Source organism: Schistocerca cancellata, chromosome 4, assembly GCF_023864275.1.
Source record: "Schistocerca cancellata isolate TAMUIC-IGC-003103 chromosome 4, iqSchCanc2.1, whole genome shotgun sequence".
Taxonomy (NCBI): domain Eukaryota; kingdom Metazoa; phylum Arthropoda; class Insecta; order Orthoptera; family Acrididae; genus Schistocerca; species Schistocerca cancellata.
The window spans coordinates 554,518,105-554,537,501 of NC_064629.1; the positions used below are offsets into that span (position 1 = coordinate 554,518,105).

The following is a 19,397-nucleotide window of genomic DNA, read 5'->3' on the forward strand; positions in this document are numbered from 1 at the left end:
TTTCCCAATAAAAGATTACATAACAGCTAAAGTGGCTTGAAGAGTTTTCATCCACTGTGAATTCCATCAATTCATAATAACTTTTTTAGTAAAAAATCGTTTGAAGATGCTTAAATATTAACAATGGACTTCACTGTTAAATTCTTCAGTCTATGCTTGAGGTTTGTCTGCACTATGTACAAACAGCAACATAAGCAAAATGAAAGTGCTTCAGACATGTTTTATTAGTGATACACCTGTTTCATTTTCACAATTAAAGAATCTGAAAACTTTGTGGGGGTACCAAGAACTGTTTTAGTTACATGAAGTTTCATTGTCTAACTCCTCTTAAAATTTTAAATTTCCTACCATGCTTATGAAGTCATAACAGTTATAACATGTATAAATGTACTCTCATCCATTTATTCCTTTGTTAACACATTATCTCATGAATGTTTAAGCAGTCAATGTTTCATTCTGTTGCAGATTTCATGGCAAAAGAATGGGCATCCAATTACACCAAGCACAGTACCAAGTGCAGTGCTTTCAAAGAACAAGCAGTTTCTGCTGATTAATAATGCTAAACCTCATGATGGAGGAACATATACATGCATTGCAACTAACAAAGTTGGTCAAAATGAGAGAAGTTTTGAGGTGACTGTTATGGGTAAGCATTTAATAACTTAAATCTGTCATGAGATTTCTGGACAGTTGACAAGGCTGTAATTAAGTATTCCAGAGTATAAAGCAAAATATGTAAATTATATGTGGAATATATTTTCTTTTAAAAATATATTAAAGAGATAATATTGTTTATTTCATAGTGTGCATGTTCAGATTCACTAAAAGTGAAGTGGAAATTGTAAATAGAACTCTAAAAACCTCAGAAAAACTGAATGAAAAGAATCCTTATAGAATTCCTCATCAAACTGATAGAATACTCTCAGGATTCTAGCTTCATTTCATGGTTTAATATTCAGAAGCTTGCAGCTGAGTACTCCTCAGCCTTTTTGAAGTGGCGACTGTTGTCTGGATGTTGCTTCCATCCTTATATAACACTGCTACCTGTAACATCACTGGTACCTAGTTCAATACAATATAAGGTAATGTTTTCATCACAAGACCAACATCCTCACTCTAACTTTGCGATGGCTGGATCTCAAGCCATGCTTAACTGCAGACAGCCATGTTTAACAAATCTGTTGTCAGACATTTTTTGTGTTGATTGCTTCTTTTATGATGCTGTCCTAGCAACTATTTGTCCATTTAATTATATATGTTTTACCAAATGCAATTTGGTGTCTGTTTTTAAGAGCATATTCGGGTACTGCTGATTTCTCTGGATACAATAGGCAGAAACGTGTATTATATTCCACATGACACTTTTCATTCTGAGGCCTACATCATCTTTGACAGGCCACACAAGTAGTCCGATTTTTCCTGTAAACATGAAGACTGAATCTAGATTATGCCTATTTAGTAGCTGGCTAATCTTTCATGCTGCTGAGCTATGGAATGGTAAAAATGCGAGCTTCTTTTTGTCCAACTCTCAGGGACATGGTCTTTGGTGAAATAGCTGGTAAAATCTGTTTATTGTTGTAGCCATTTCCTTAACTTCTGTAAGTTACTGAGGTGTTTTGGCCAGTTTTCAACATCTGAAACAGCTTCTGTTTAATGTACTAAGGTCCTCAAAACAGAAAGTTTCTGTGCTGCATGTTGGTAGCTAGTAGTGTGGAGATATCAGTCCATGTGGGTGGGTCTTTGTTAAACTGCGGTTGAGACACTGGTCTGCTTTCCAGCAGACAGTGATGTCAAGGAATAGCAAGACACTGTCTGTCTCTTCCTCCATTACAAACTTAATGTGGCCGTGGATATTGTTGACATGCTCCAAGAACTCTTTGAGCTCTGCACGTCCATCAGGCCAGACAAAAAATGTCATCAACATAACAATAAAATAAATTAGTCTTTGAAGGGGCCTTGTCCAGGTCAGTGTCCTCAAAGTATTCCATAAACGGGTTGACTATAACTCAGGCTAATGGACTTCCAATTGTGATACCATCTGTATGGTTAATATATTCTGAAACATAAAAAAACTATGATGACAACAGAATGTTCTTAAATAAATCCACAGAAGTTTAGTCAAACAACTGGGAGAGCAGATCCATATAGTCTTTGATGGGAGCATGCATGAATAATGAGATCACTGGCCATCATATCTTCTTCTTCAGGATCCAGGCACATAATTCACTGGTGAAGTCAGTCATATTCTTTATTCTGCATCAAAAATGTGTAGTAAGGAGGCTTGCCAGAGGTTTTGTGAGTTTGTAAGTTGGCAATCTAGTGACCATCACAAAGCAAAATAGAGCTGTGTCCTTGTGAATTTTTGGAAGGCCGTAAAACATATCTGGTCATGGCGTCTGAGCGTGGAGATTTTTAATGACAGTAACTTCAGTGAAGACTGAAATGCCCCAATGTGTTCCTCATTATTGGGTCCCATGATAATTTTTGGTTATCTCCTCCACTATAATTGAATCTTTGCATCATACTAGGTTTGTTTCACTGTGATGGCTTCATTTCCCTCATCAATCTAGTGGCCATCACAAAGCAAAATAGAGCTGTGTCCTTGTGAATTTTTGGAAGGCCGTAAAACATATCTGGTCATGATGTCTGAGCGTGGAGATTTTTAATGACAGTAACTTCGGTGAAGACTGAAATGCCCCAATGTGTTCCTCATTATTGGGTCCCATGATAATTTTTGGTTATCTCCTCCACTATAATTGAATCTTTGCATCATACTAGGTTTGTTTCACTGTGATGGCTTCATTTCCCTCATCAGTTGTCAGGACTGCAGTGAGAGATGTCTCACAGAGCTCATGAAGGCCATTATGCTCAGCGATTTTTTACATTCAGCATTGTCAGCTTGGTTTTGAAGAATGCAGCTTATTTCTTGAGGAACTGCTTCTAAAGTTTCACTGGGAATCTTGTGAACTGCTTGTTCCACACCACATATTATGTAAGTGAAGAGAATACCCTGTGGCAAGTCCCTTCTTAACTGCCAACATGGCACTCATGTTGGTGTTTCTGGCTGTTTTGTTGACAACAGTGCATTTTTTTGTTTTACATTCTGCCTCATGTGGTGTGAAAGCCAGCTGAATTTCTTTGCATTTTTGTATGGTGGAGAATGTTTTAACCAGATGTAAAGTGCCACAATGGGAAGCCCATTAGCTGTTATTATAGCCAATCTGTTTATGGGTACTTAGAGGACATTTTCCTGACACAGCTCTTTCAAAGACTAGTTGCTTTTATCATTATATCAATGACACATTCATTGCATGGTCCCATGGACATGAAAAGTTGGAATAATTCTTGGACCACATCAACAATATCAATAACCATATCAAGTTCACAATGGAGGTAGAGATGGTCAGTTTCTTGTCATTCATTGATGTACTTGTCCAGCTAAAAGCAAATCAGTGTCTCAGTCACAGTGTTTACTGAAAATGTACCCACACAGTCCACTATCTGCACACTACCAGCTACTGCTACCCAGTACAGAAATGTTCTACACTGCAAATCTTGGTACGTGTCCAAAGAAGTGAGCCACTTATAGAATGTTTTCAAAGGAAACAGCTACAAAACCCAACAAAATCTGCAAGTTATTTTACCATTGACTTGTACCCAGAACAGCTCAAATAGGACATGAAGAGGACTGCATTTTTTGCCATTCTGAAGCTAAGTAACAGAAAATATTTCCTATCTCCTAAAGAAGCATATAGCCAGTGCAATCATCAGGCCTCCAAGAAAAATTTGACAACTCATGAGGTCTATGAAAGGTGATGTAGGCCTCAGAATGCCAAGAATATATAGAAAACCATGTGGGTGTTGACAGTTTTATGTTGGACAGATTGTGTGCACTATGGAACAGTCCCATATACAACATGCACCTATGGTATTGGGAAAAGTCAGCAGTAGCAGAGCATAGCCTGGAAAATGGACACTCAGTTGAATTTCACAAAATATCTATTTTTAAACAGACAAATAGTTTCCATGAAAGCATCATAAAAGAATTGACTGAGATAAAATTTTCTGAAAAACCCCAATTAAAGACAGCTGTCTGCATTTAAGCCCAGCTTGGAGACTGGCCTTCTGAATGTTGATGTGAACACACCGCTCTTGCAACCAAAACATTAATTTATCTGGCACGGGACTCAGCACCAGCAAAGTCACAGCTGGTATCACCACCAATGGCTGAGGAGTTCTCAGTCTAAAGCTTGTGTACTTTAAACTGCTTGACATAGCTGGAAACCTTAGAGAATTTTTTCAGTATATATCACCACCAAACCATACATACCTACTAAAATTATTCTAGGGTTTTGTCCATAAATACATTCATTAAACACTGATGGTGCCATGAAAACAAGTCCCATATGAGCTTGAGATGACCTGTTCTTTGAGACAACATACTTTCGTGGACTGGAATCTGTAAATCAGTTTTTCAACCAAGGCTGAGATTATTACCATACTGGAGCTTATCTTTGCATTATCTCTCATACATTTTGTGAAAATCTCTCACAAACCAGAAACTATTTTGGTGAGTTCCACTTCAACATGCACACTCCAAAACAGTCCAAGCTGCTGCAGATGGTGGTCAGGTGAGCATGAGGTATGCTTGCTTGTGTGAATGAATGTGTGTGTGTTTCCTTTTGTGAAGAGGGCTTTGACCGAAAGCTAAATGTGTAGGAATCATTTTTGTTGTGCCTGTCTGCGGCTCAATGTGTATTCTTTTTCGGTGAGTAGCAGTCTATTCTTTCCCTTATATTTTTGATATTCCAACCTGGAATTTTCTTGTTGTGTTGACTTGAATATTAGGATTAGGGTACTAGGTTTATTTTGCTTATGTTTACTCTATGTTGTCTTATCATACAATCTTCTGGGGGAATATAGTCAAAGTAATAAGAATATTTTTTACCTAATGTCAGATTACAAATACTAATCTAACCATGAAGATTTTCATGATGGATTTAAAACAATATGGAAAGGATAGATTGGCACTAACCACTTAGAGGAGTTGTTGAGTTGCTGACAGGCATAATGAGAAAGAATGCTAGAAGTATTTCAACTTTTGGAAAAAAAATTCTGCTTCAGAGCTAGAACACTCACTCAGATTCACAGAAACACAACTGACATGCACACACACATACACACACAGTTTTTCAACCAAGGCTGTGATTATAACTATACAGGAGCTTTATTATCTCCCATATATTTTCTGCCAATCTCTTGCAAACCGGAAACTCGTTTACACACCAGGTCTGTTTCTCAGTGAGTAACAGTTTTGCTGGGGTGGATAGTGGGGGTATGGAAGAGGCACAGGGCTGTGACAGGTAGTGATAGCTAGGTAGGGATGGGGTAAGATACTAGCACTGTATGTGTGAGTGTGCAGGGACATGGTAGAGACAAGAAAGGGCTGCTACATGCAGTGTTGGAAGGCTGTGCTGCAGTGGGGGAAATTTGGAGGGGGAGGTGAAAAGGAGAGGAGAGAAGAGAAAATTAGAGAAGGGGAAATGACTTTGTAGGTGTATTGGCAGGATACGAGGCATGTGTAGTACTGGAGTGTGAGCAGAGAAGGATATAGGCAGGGACTAGTGAAGGTTAAAGTCAAGGGTACTGGAATAAAGGATATGTTGGAAGGTAAGCTCCCACTTGCACAGTTCAGAAAATCTGTTGTTAGTAAGAGGAATCTAGATGGCACAGGCTGTTACGCAGTCATTAGAAGGAATCATATCATGTTGGGTGGCATATTCAATAGCTGGGTGGATAATGCAACACATTGGGTTTAGGTTAGTGTTGATAGATCACATCATTGCTTTCAGAGGTGGTTCTGCCTTGAATGGGGTAAGATAATAGAGCTGGAGTAGCTGGTAGTGGGAGGATGTGTATGGTCGAGGTCTTGTGTATAGGTCTTTTGCAGGGACGTGGGCCATGGGCAAGGAACTGAGGTCATAGGTGGAGTTGGGACAGACAAGGTATTGTGTAGGTTTGGTGAGTGGTGGAATACCACCATGGGCGGGGTGGGGAGGATAGTGGTGAGGCCCCATGTAGATTGCTACTTATGTCAGACACACTCACAGTCCAGCCTTAGCACCCAGAGACAGTGGTCATGTGTGTGATTTGTGCTTGTGTGAATGTGTCAAGTTTTCTGCTTCTGAAGAAGGACTTTGTCCAACAGGTAAAATATTTCTAGCAATCTTTTTCATTGAACCTGTCCTTGACTCAATGCCTCCTCTGTGTGGTGAGTAGCCATCTATTATTTCCATATTGTTATTATTGCATCTGGACTTTCCATTATTTCATGATAGATATGTTACGTAAGATGTCAATGAACTTGCCACATTAAATCTGTTTAGAATTCTAAGGTTTTGACAGTACCTGTCACTGTCTTTATCAGGAAAGAAACTAATTGATTTGAAATAGAACTGCTGGTGAGTACTTACCTTCAAGAGGCAAAAGGTATAGAACTGCAGATAGACACATGTAAAGGTGATGCAGTACTTAGCTTTTCGAACTAATAGACCCTTCCTTGGGGAATAGAGAGGGAGAGAGTTGGGAAGGTTAAAAAGCAATAGGAGGTCGCTCAGACTCCAGAATCAGAGGGATCCAACTGCCATGAGAATAACGGTAGTTTAGAACTCGTAAGTCATCTGCTCAGTAGTGTAAAAATTTTGAGAGATAGCACAGATAATGTCCACATAAAATAATTCTTTTTATCTTTTGTAAGACAATCTGTTCCTCCAGTTACCTCACCCACTGTGCTGATCTGATTATTAGTGGGCTCCTTATTTGTTATAACACTCATAATTGAAAGCATGTGACTATGAATTTTTCCTTTGATCTATGAATTGTGTGAACTGTAATTTTTTCAACATCTTACAGTAACCCAGTACTTAGTAATTCCTATTTGAAGCAATTCAACTATGATGTTGGTCAGTGTTCTGTTACTTCCCTGCAATTGTATTTTAGTTTCAACAGAGGGTATTCTGCCCATATGTTTATTAGTTCTAACATGAGAGCATGACTGTGGAAAAGCTGTATTTCCTTTACATAAATACTATTTTATAGTATTGTTTACATCACAGTGAAAGAAGTTTTTCAACTAATTCAAAATGTGATGGAATACAAGTCTCATAGATAATGCTGTATATTGTAAAAAAAGTAATTTAGATAGGGCTGAGAAAAAATTTTTGTTTTCATATTCATCATTAATTCCTTTGCAGTTCCACCTACTATAGATGGCCCTTCTGAAGAAGATCTGGGACCCATAAAAGGAGATATTGTGCTACTGCAATGTCCAGCATCAGGAGATCCTGAACCAGATATTCGTTGGTCAAAAGATGGTGACAGAACTCTCTTCATGTAAGTAACATGTGCACACTGGTTTAAAACTTGTAATGTCAACTTAAAAACAATTTGCTACCTGTCAAGAAAACCTTATGAATGCCTGTAAATTAGCACTGCCTAAATGTGTGTAGTTGTTACATCTGTGTTTTCTCAGTTGCTGAAGATTTGAAATGAGCATTCAAAATGTATTTTCATAAATGGTGTAATGTAATTCATATTCATTCATTGGTTCTGCAACTACTTAAATGAAAAGGGATAGTTTCTTGAAGAAAGAAAGCACTTCAGATCTGGTGAAGTAGTATACTCCCAGTCAAATTTACGTACAACAATGCACAGTGTTTCTCAGGGACCAGTCCTTGGTCCAGTTCTGTTCCTGACTGTTTGCATAATGCCAGTTCCTTTCTGTGTACTGACAACATGAACATATTTGTGACTTCTAGCAATAATACTGTACAAGCAGCAATAACTGAACTTACATACCATCTGAACTATTGGCTAAAACAAACAGATTACTTACCAATTTTGAAAAATGTAATACTAGACAAAATGTCAGTACAGAAAATTTTTCTGTAACCTGCAGTGAAACAGTGTCACTGTAGCTGAAGAAATAAAATTTGTATGATTATATATCACTGACACACTTAGCTGACAGTTGAAATCAGATGGCTGTTGCTGTGTGTCAGCACAGATTTACTTTATCTGTGAAAATAGTTGGAAAATTGTGTCACCTATTTTCTGCAATTGTATTCCTTATCATTCCGTAAATCACCCACTATCACTTCATAACATTGATATGTTCCATATCATGATCTAATGAACAAATAAAACTGAACTGAATTGAACTAATACAGTATTCTTAGGTCTCATTCTTATAAGTCACTATTAAGCATCAATATGTTTAATATGCTAATGCACAATGGAGCTCCTGCACATTTCAGTTGAAGTGTTCGTACGCTTCTCAACAACAGATTCAGTGACCGATGGATTGGTAGAGGCGGACCAATACCATGACCTCCACACTCTCCTCACCTCAACCCTCTTGACTTTCATTTATGGGGGCATTTGAAAGCTCTTGTCTACGCAACCCCGGTACCAAATGTAGAGACTCTTCGTGCTTGTATTGTGGACAGTTGTGATACAATACGCCATTCTCCAGGGCTGCATCATCGCATCAGGGATTCCATGGGATGGAGGGTGGATGCATGTATCCTCGCTAACGGAGTACATTTTGAACATTTCCTGTAACAATGTGTTTGAAGTCACACTGGTACGTTCTGTTGCTGTGTGTTTCCATTCCATGATTAATGTGATTTGAAGAGAAGTAATAAAATGAGCTCTAACATGGAAAGTAAGCGTTTCCGAACCCATGTCCACATAACATATTTTCTTTCTTTGTGTGTGAGGAATGTTTACCGAAAATTTGGCTGTACCTTTTTGTAACACCCTGTATATTAGGGGTGCTAGCTGGAAATTATTGATACTTTCATGAACTAGAAGTTAGCATCTTCCACACTTGGTAGAAATTTTTAACCCTGAAGAAGTATGCTTCTTTTCAGTTATCCTCTTAAGCTGTTCTTCATATCTTGATGTAAAGGTGAACAGCAGCTAGTATGGGCCACTTAAGCCAAAACTGGATGAAATATTTGCTGTTGTTTTGTAATAAGATGCAACTACATAAAACATTACTTGAACATTTGCTCTGATGTAAATGGTGAAAAAAATTCTAACGGAAATGACACACAATAAGAAAAGATTTTCTTAGACTTTCAATTTGGAAAGATGAGAAATGATACATTACATCTATTCACAGTTGCCAAGATGAATAACCATCAGCTGTAGAATCGAATGACAACAATGAAAATTTGTGCCAGACTGGGACTTGAACCTGGATTTCCTGCTTGTTGTCAAGCACTTGGCTTGTTGTTTGGCTATACATGCATATCTCATGGCCTGACCCAAACTTCCATGTTTTGTCAACCATGCATGGATATCCAAAGATACTTTACATTGTAATTCAGAATAACACAGGCACTGCAACATTGTACTTAAGGAAAGAGTCATATAGTAAGGGCCATGAAACAAAATATAGGTTTGTGAATGAAAAAGCTGTGTTTGTGGTTCACAAATAAATCAATCTGTTTGTATATCAAAAGTACAAGAAAAGAAGAAAACAGGTGGTTAAAAAGCCTTTCAACTTGTAGTAGACTTAACCTGACACAACACAGTCCATTTGTTGACTGAGTTTCTCTAGAAGACAGTTCTGAGTGCTTCTTCATAAGGTTTTGCTCAAAATCTCTACCTGCCAGTTTCTTATATCTGTTAAATCTGAGGGTCAGTTTTAAATTTTCTCCCAAACTGTAAAACCACTTTTGAAAACAAACATTAACTAGCAACAACCTGGAACCTAAATCTCACACTTCTTAATAATTTTCTTCAAATGTTCATTTGAAAAATCTCTTCTCAGATACCATAGATGTGTACTGATTCTCTACAATAATTTTAATCTTCTTGCATTATAGTTCTAGAAATATGGAAACAACCAGCAGCAGATCTTATGGTCATTTCACTTTCCAAAACACTTGAAACCACTTGCTTCATTTTAGTCATGGTCCACTCTGTTTGATCACCATAGACAATCTCCTTCTTCAACCATGGTATCATCTCCTTAAAAAAAGCAGTAACTGGCTTTAGTGTGTGGAATTTCATTCATATAGACTACTTGAATACTAATACTAGTGTGACAGTGTCACTTGTTACCTTTAACATTAGAAACCAATGCAGAAAATTACACCATTCATCAAATTTAGTTACAAATAAAGATCAGTTTAAAAGGAGCCTGAAAGACTTACTAGTGGCCAACTCCTTCTACTCCATTGATGAAATTTTTAATAGAAACAAATGATGTATTGTATACATTCATACTATTAGTATTGTTATTTCAGCTTAAAAATAAATAAATAAATAAATAAATTGACAAGTTCCACATCCACGAGGATCTCTTCAGCACGGATCTATGTAATGAAAAACTAATCTAATCTAATAAAATACAGGCATCAATCCACCAATTCCTAGAACTCAGGTGATTTAGATGTTGATTTTGTGTCAGAACTAAATTTGATTTGTTGTTATGTGTCAAAGATAGTGGATGGTGTAATTTTTAGCATTGGTTTCTAATGTTAAAGGTAACAATATTATCACACTAGAATTAATATACAAATAGTCTAATGTACATTTCATCATATGAATGAAATTCCACTCACTAAAAACACTTTCTGCATTTTTTTAAGGCAATGATACCATAGTTGAAGAAAGAGACTGTCTGTGGTGATCAAACTGAGTGGTCCAAATGGCTCTGAGCACTATGGGACTTAACATCTGTGGTCATCAGTCCCCTAGAACGTAGAACTACTTAAACCTAACTAACCTAAGGACATCACACACATCCATGCCCGAGGCAGGATTCGAACCTGCGACCGTAGCGGTCGCGCGGTTCCAGACTGAAGAGCCTAGAACCACTCGGCCACCACAAACTGAGTGAACTGTGACTGAAATGAAACAAGTGGTTTGAAGTGTTTTGGATAGTGAAATGACCAAAAGGGCTCCTGCTGATTGTTTCTGCATTTCTAGAACTATGCTGGTGGAAATGGGGCTGTGAGCATGTCATGAGTCATGCTTGGGCAGCTCAATTGGTAGAGCACTTGCCCACAAAAAGCAAAGGTCCCGACTTCAAGTCTCAGTCCAGCACCCAGTTCCAAACTGACAGAAAGTTTCATCCTTTGTCTGTCTGAACACCACATAAATGCAGGGTTAGAGAAGTTGAATATGAAAGATTACACTTTAGTATCTTACCAATGTAGGAATAATAAGGAAAAAGGAAGAGTTGTTGCATATATTAAGACAGGACACTGGTTCAAAAACACTGAAAGAAGTAAATGTTGAAAAGATCTCCACACAAAAGTATGTAGTTATGGATTACTACTGAAAAATAGTTTTCTTTTAATTCACTAAGAAATTCTGAACTGTTTATAAGTTATATGGATTCCTTGCTAAGCTATCTCTCAACAATAAGCAGTTAATAGTATGTAGTGATTTCAAAGCAGATTTTTTCTAAGGATTCTGATAGGAAAAATCATCTGAAATCCTCACTTGGATCCTAAAGACAGTAGAAGTCTCATTGGCAATGTTTTCTTTGATGAAGCTGAAAGCAACAATATAACTGTGTATCCAGTATAAAGTGCTCTGTCTGATGATGATGTACAGTTAGTTTGATAAATAAGGTAATGCCTTACAGTATAGACTCCCTCCAGTGGAAATCAGTTAGAATAGTTATTGACTCCAGGATAGATGTTTTAAAAAAGAGTTTAGAAAAGATAACCCCTGGTGTAATTTATGTTAAACTTAGTCTGACATAAAATGTAATCTATTCCATGATAAATTCATGTCATTATTTTAAAATATTCTTGCTCATAAACTAATCATAAGAGGTCTTAAACAGCCATGTAAAGAAACCATGGATCACTAAAGGGATTTAACTATCTTGTGAAAGGAAAACAGTATGTATCTGTTGGCAAGAATAAGCAAAGATGCTGCAGTAGCTGCACACTACGAAAACTGCTCAAAATTAATAAAAAAGATTCATAAAAATCAAAGAACCTGCACTTTATGTCAAAGATCAGTGCTTCTGACAACAGACTTAAATCTATATGAAATATAGTGAAACAAAAGACAGGACAAAAGGTCACTGAACAGCATAACATCATTATTGATTTAAATGGAAGGCTATGTGTTAAAAGTAGCAGGTATACTTAAGAAGCATTTCTTAATTGTAATAGGAATGCAGGGACAAGCATTTCAAGAGAAAAATCAGAGCAGTAAGTCGAAATAGCAACTCACATAAAAGTCAGTCTTCTGAATGTCTCATCCACTACCCCCTCTGAGATCAAGAAAATTATATGTACTCTAAGAACACAAGCTCCCATCTTTTCTGAAATTTGTAATGCATCACTATCTGTTGGCATTTTTCCAAAGATATTGGAATATAAAATTGTTAAACCCCACTATAAGGAAAGTGGTAGGAGAGACGTCAATACCACAAACCCGTTTTTTCACTACTGACATAATTTTACAAAATTCTTGAGAAGGTTATGCACTGCCAAATAGTATCGTACCTTTCTGGAGGGTATATTTGTTGTGTAGATGCAACTACAAAATGCATAATTTTCCTTTTCTTTCTTTTCTCCTCCCCCCCCCCCCCCCCCTCACCTTGGCCCCCCACCACCAGATACATTTCGCTTTGTTGAGGTAAAGCTTCATCAGTGGTCTGTAATTAAGTTATTTAGATTTTTATTTGCTTTTAGATTGAAAAACAGTTCGATAAGAATAAGTTGATTTCGGTGATTTTCAGTTGATGTCTTGCTTACATCGGGAAATGCTGCCTGCTAGCAAATTGTTGTGTTTCTGCATTAGACACTGATAATTTTGGTCTAGTTTTTAGTTTTTCTGAAGCACTATGCAGTAATTAAAAACATAGCAACACAAAGAAATGCATAGTGCTGCAGAAAAACCGACCTAACTCTTTCCTCATTCTGCTCCCGCATTGGGCTCATTCCTAATATTATGTTTAATGGTGGTGTTTTTAAATTTGTTTGTGACTGTTCCACTTAAATGCATTATCATTATTACTGTTACAGTTCTTCTTGTTGTACTTCTTACTTACTGAATTATTTACTTACACTGCACATACTGTTGTTTTAAGTGTAACTGAATCTGTATAGTTTTGTCAACAAGTTATTGCATATATGCTCATATACAGTTTTATTCCCAAGGAATCTCCTTGTATATCCAACTCCAGGTTACCAGTCAGTTTCCATTTACACTTCTGTTAAGTGAGCAATAATATTCAGCAGTGACTAAAAGATAACAGCTTATTGTTTAAATAGTTCTCTATTTTTTATAATGGGATGCTTTGAAATTAAAATTTATCAGCTGACATTTTCCTGTTACAGTCAAAAAGACAATGTAATTTTGTCACCTGACTTTAAGATTCTGGAAATCTCAAATGTACAGTCAGAGGATGGAGGACATTATATTTGTGAAGTCATTAATGATGCCGGTTCCACAAAAAAACATTTCAATGTGACAATTATAGGTAAGATAATATTCATATTGCTTTTGATATAAATTTTTGTAACAAAACTAAAATGAAAGCACCAATACAAAAATGAACTTCAACATACATTAGGATCTTTAAGAAAAAGGTGATTTGTTGCCCATGAAACCAGATACGATTTAAGAAAATAATTTGAGAAATGACTTTGCTCCCTCATCCTGGTGGAAACAATGACATTATTCAAATTTACTGAGGCTGTGATGCCTACCCAAAAGCACTTAAGAGAACATTATTGTTAAGTGGCTCATAGATGTGCTCCTGATAATGTCTGCTATTGCTAGTGGGATACCTTGATTAACAAACAAGAATTCGAATAAATATAGTTTTACATTTCTGAATTTTGAATATTGCCATATTTTTGCAAAATAGAGAAGAAGAAAGGAGAAGATGAAGATTTAATGTCCTGCCACTGATGAGCTAGTTAGAGATGGGCCACAAGCTCAGTTATTCAGTAAAAATCTGGACTGGTTCCCTATTTCTAGTTAAAAACACCAAATAAAATTATTTAAATACTTTCATGTGTGGTAAAATGTTATATAATTCATGATAAGATGGCTTATACAACATTATTTCACTCAACTGAGGGCAACACTGTGATGTCTGGAAGGGCATCTGTCTTTGTAAAGTACATGCCAGAGCCATAAGTACTGAAATAGCATTTTACATGTACCATATATTGAAAGTGGGATACACTTAGAAGAAGAAATAAATGGGTCAGAGATTTTACTTTACTCCTTTACTGCCTCCTTAGAGTTGAGGGACACTGAAAAGGAAAACTCAGTCATAGCTCCAATACTGTCACTGTACCTGATCATGGTGTAAATCAAAACTCATCAAGAGTCAATAAAAATTGTAATTTCAACTGTTGAATATTATCAGTTGGTGCTGTTCACTTGCACACCAAGCCACTCTACACAATTCTTGAATATTTCAACAGTCATTTAGCATATGAGCTCATTGTACAATATCAGTTGTGTAAAACTGGATGTTTCATTTAAAATCATACAGTCAACCTTTCAATTGTATTTTAGAAGAAAGAGAAAAACAACAGTAATCATACAAAACAGATTTTTATGTTGCATAACATTTTGGATCAAAAATTTTACCTCTATGTGTGCAATAGTTAGGTGTGTTTAATAATTTTATTGGTGTTAGTGAATCATTAAGTCTCTGATAATTTGGAACACATGCCTACACATTGCAAAATACTGCATTACCTATATTTAAGAATCATATTAACAGAATTCTGTGTGATAAGTTGTTTTAATATTTTGCATTTCCTTAAACGCTTGTGTACCAGATGAATTATCATTTAATTTGTAGTTTTTAGTACATATATGTTGTTTATCTTTGTTTTTGCTGTACTCAATGAAACTAGAAAAGCTGTCTGGCTAAATATTGTGCACTGTTAGTGACATTATCCAACTGTAAACCTAACAAGAAAATGAATATATCTGAAGAGAACTTATTTCACATTTGCTTTAAAGTGAACATGAACAGATATACATTTTGGAGTAATATGTTTTGGGTTTTTCAAAGATTCCAATCTGTAAGAAGCTATAATCATTTTTATAATACATACAATTGATATTTGTTTCCCACCAAATATATATATATATATATATATATATATATATATATATATATATATATATATATATATAAAAACAAAGATGATGAGACTTACCAAACAAATGCACTGGCAGGTCGATAGACACACAAACAAACACAAACATACACACAAAATTCAAGCTTTCGCAACCAACGGTTGCTTCGTCAGGAAAGAGGGAAGGTGAGGGAAAGACGAAAGGATGTGGGTTTTAAGGGAGAGGGTAAGGAGTCATTCCAATCCCGGGAGTGGAAAGACTTACCTTAGGGGGAAAAAAGGACAGGTATACACTTGCACACACACACACATATCCATCCGCACATACACAGACACAAGCAGACATTTGTAAAGGCAAAGAGTTTTTATATATATATATATATATATATATATATATATATATATATATATATATATATGGAATGTTTCCCTCTATTTATATATATATATATATATATATATATATATATATATATATATATATATATATATATATATATATATACATGCAACACCAAATAAATGTGGTTACATAAGAGCACTAGACACACAGAGGGAATTCAAAGATGAAAGTTTGTACCAAATGTAACATATACCTGGGTTGGAACTTTCATAGTGGCAACTATTTATTTACAGCTCGTGCAAAATAGATATGTGTTTCAAAGTTTTACTGACCTTCAAAGTAGTGACCAGCATTGCGTATAACCCATTGCCAGTGATGTTGAAGTCGTAGGTTAGCCTTAGCAGTGCCAGTTGTGTTGACAGTTTGAGTGGCACGATCTATTGCCTGACAAATCTGTAGCAGTTCTGAAGGAAATGCCGTGAAGTGTTTCCTTCAGTTTAGAAATCAAGAAGAACTCATGACGGCTTAAGTCAGGGTAATGCAGTAGGTGGTATAGCACTTAACAGTCCCATCAGTCAAACAAATCAGTAAGAGCTTGCACTGTACATGCTTGAGCATTGTCCTGCAAAATGGTGGTCAGGTCCTGCAGAAAGTGTCATCACTTCTGTCTCTATGCTGTTCATTTTTGGAACACAACCTGCAACCAGCTTAGAGACAGGAGTGATGACACTTTCTGCAGGACCATCATTTTGCAGGACAATGCTCTAGTACGTACAGTGCAAGCTGTTACTGATTTGTTCGACTGATGGGGATGCTAAGTGCTATACCATCTACTGCAATCCCCTGACTCAAGCCCTCATGAGTTCAGCTCGATTTCTAAACTGAAGGAAACACTTCATGGCATTCACTTCAGAACTGCTACAAATTTGTTGGGCAATAGACCGCACCACTCAAACTGTCAGCACAACTGCCACTGCTAAGAATATTCTACGACTTCCACATTGCTGGCAACAGGTTATACCCAATGCTGGTCACTACTTTGAAGGTCAGTAAAACTTCGAAACACATATCTGTTTTGTATGAGCTGTAAATAAATAGCTGCCATTCTTAAAGTCCCAGCTCTCATACCTAAGTCGATTGCTAGATTGACTGTTTACACACGTCTGCTCTCTATTTCCATAGTCATTTAAAAGTGAATTTGTCTCCATGTAGTTTTTCACAAATGTGCAAGCAAACTTTTTTATTTATTTCAATATTCATTTGTGATTGGTTTTGGCTGATTATAGTTCAAATCTGATAGACCAGAGAAAATATTTCTTGTGCCCATTCTTTGTATGTGTATAAACTTTGCATTTAATCTTATAATTTGTTCAGTAATCTTGTCTGATGTCCATGCATCTGCTACTCTGGCTAGTTTTTATTTTTTATGCTATTTTATTTGGTAATTAGTTTTGAAGCATGGAGCTTATTCTCAAATCACAATTATCCAACCAATATCAAATTGACTCAGTCAAGGAGTCTTGAGTGTAATTTGGACTCATTTACTTCTCAAGTTAACACAAAATAGCTGCACAGGTGTGTGTGTGTGTGTGTGTGTGTGTGTGTGTGTGTGCGTGTGCGCGCGCGCGCGCGCGTGTGTGTGTGTGTGTGTGTGTGTGTGTGTGTGTGTGTGTGTGTGTGTGTGTGTGTGTGTGTCTTGTTGATGTTGTAACTCAATAAAGGAATTTTATGAAAGCTGGTAGGTTTTCATTCTTTTCTCTGTGCCTGTCCACCACTCAATGATGCTACTATTCAGTGAGCAGTAATGCTGCTACTATTTGCTGAGCTGTCTCCTTTACTCCTAAATTATAAAGCTGAAACTGTGCTATTTTTTGGTTTGTTTACTACATCTTTCTACAACTGTGAGCTCCACAAGGATTACCATGCAGATGAAGTACTGGTACAAGGATTAATGATAATCCAACTTTATGTCTGAAACCCAGTAAAGTGTTCAGTCAGCAGTGTTAATTTCTAGAACTATATTATCATTTTCGTGAGAGTGCAGCTCTACTCTATAATTACTAGCAAATTGATGAAACGAAGAAATAACTTTAAGTTGTAACATATTTAAAAAATTAATAAATAAACAAAAAACTGCACAAAATTAAGAAAATTTTCCAAATGATGCTAAACTGACATGATAGCATATGATGAGTAATTAATATGAATCACAGAGTAATGACATGTGCTTCACTGCATTGTGAAATCACTGTCCTCACATAGCACAGTTCTGCATGGTTGATGCATGTGTGGATGATGAGGCCTGAGGAGGCGAAACCAACTTGTAGACTTTGATATGTGAATTCATCACCCCACTGCAGTCGTTCTGGTAGCACAGAGCATGTCCTAATATGTCAGCAGTGCTTTCAGATACTGTTCAGATGTGTTATTATGTGTTCCTCTGCTTCTACACTTTTTTGTCATTTTCCACCTTGTCATTTGTCAAAGTTATACATGAAAGTGTCAAAGTTATAAACAAAAAACTTCTGCGGGTAATGCTGGAACAAGAAAATAATGAAATGAATTGGTTTTTAAATCTTAAGAATGGTACTTTCTAGAAAAGTTACACAATACATTATTGCCTCTCATATACATTTCACATTATGCGCACAGTAATAATAATGATAATAATGTAGCTGCTGTTGCTCAAATGTTTTATGTTCCCTGCCTTCTATATAATATTATCTGAAGTAATCTGACACCACAGTATATATACACAAATAAATCAGGAAACATGTCGATTCCCCACAACATAAAGTTAAATAATACAGAACCCTACAAAAGAGAACTAGATAAATAATAAGTACACAATGTATCAATATGAAAATGACAAATATTGAAAATTGTGGGGCAGCCATCAGTAGCAAGCACAAAATACTTAATAGCACTTAGTTATGTAAAAGTGAATAACAAGAATTTCTGAATTACCAGAATTTGAATTACTTTGCCCAATTTAGTACACCTTCAAGTTATTTCCTATACACCTAGGTAGCTAGTTTCCCTGACAATATTTACTATCAGCATGTGAATGGATTTTATACCAGACTGCAGATCTCAATACAGAATTTGAAGAGATATGTGAATATTGTGCTAGTGACTTGGATTTTAGTAGTTTAACCCAGCAGTCCACAATTTATTATTTGTTTTGCACTAGTAGCTGTGATAAACAAATGTAAGTGAAACATGGAGTTCGCTGATTGTGCAGTTAGGCATGTAAGCTGCGAGCTCATAGTTATGAAATTGTAGCAAACATGAATTTAGTCCATTTGGCTCACTGCTATGGACAAAAGTAATTTGTATGTCCTACACTGATTTTTTACAATATATTTGTCTTTCAAAATAACATTTCTTGCTTATGACTTTCTTGGATAGGGTGATGCTAGATATGTGAGACACACACATCAAAAGCAAGTAAATTCTTCTAAATAAAACAGAGAAATATAAATGAACATGGGTGCATTTTGCTCCATTGATAAGCTTTTTCAATTATAGATGATAAAGATCTTTAAAAGGCCACCTGCATCTTGTATGGAAGCTTGCAATCATTTCCTTGTAGATTCTCTCATACTTTTTACACATATCTTATTCCTAACAGATGGATAGGTCACACACCATCTTCTGGAAGACCTGCACAGCTACAAAAAGTAGCCATCAAACACAGCAAAAATCCATAATGATCCAGGAAGGTATTCCAATTGCAGATCAAACAATTGTTATACCAGGTTATTAATTTTGAACTTAATGACCTTGTATAAAATTTTTGTGATTCATAACTTTAGTAAAGAAATTACCTGAGAAAAAAAACTGTAGCATCCAGAAGACACGGTCAGATGTCAATGTAACTTAATACAAGTGTACATCAT

At 36.2% G+C, this 19,397-nt stretch overlaps 1 protein-coding gene across 1 annotated transcript in view; it reads left to right on the top strand.

Annotated features, from left to right (window-relative positions):
- The window catches only part of LOC126185204 (hemicentin-1-like), a 747,875-nt gene that overhangs the window by 471,247 nt on the left and 257,231 nt on the right, over positions 1–19,397 (top strand). The window contains exons 32-34 of the mRNA XM_049928085.1: positions 466–646; positions 7,254–7,392; positions 13,383–13,525. Of these exons, the coding sequence (XP_049784042.1) occupies positions 466–646; positions 7,254–7,392; positions 13,383–13,525 (463 nt within the window). The remainder of the gene's footprint in view (positions 1–465; positions 647–7,253; positions 7,393–13,382; positions 13,526–19,397) is intronic.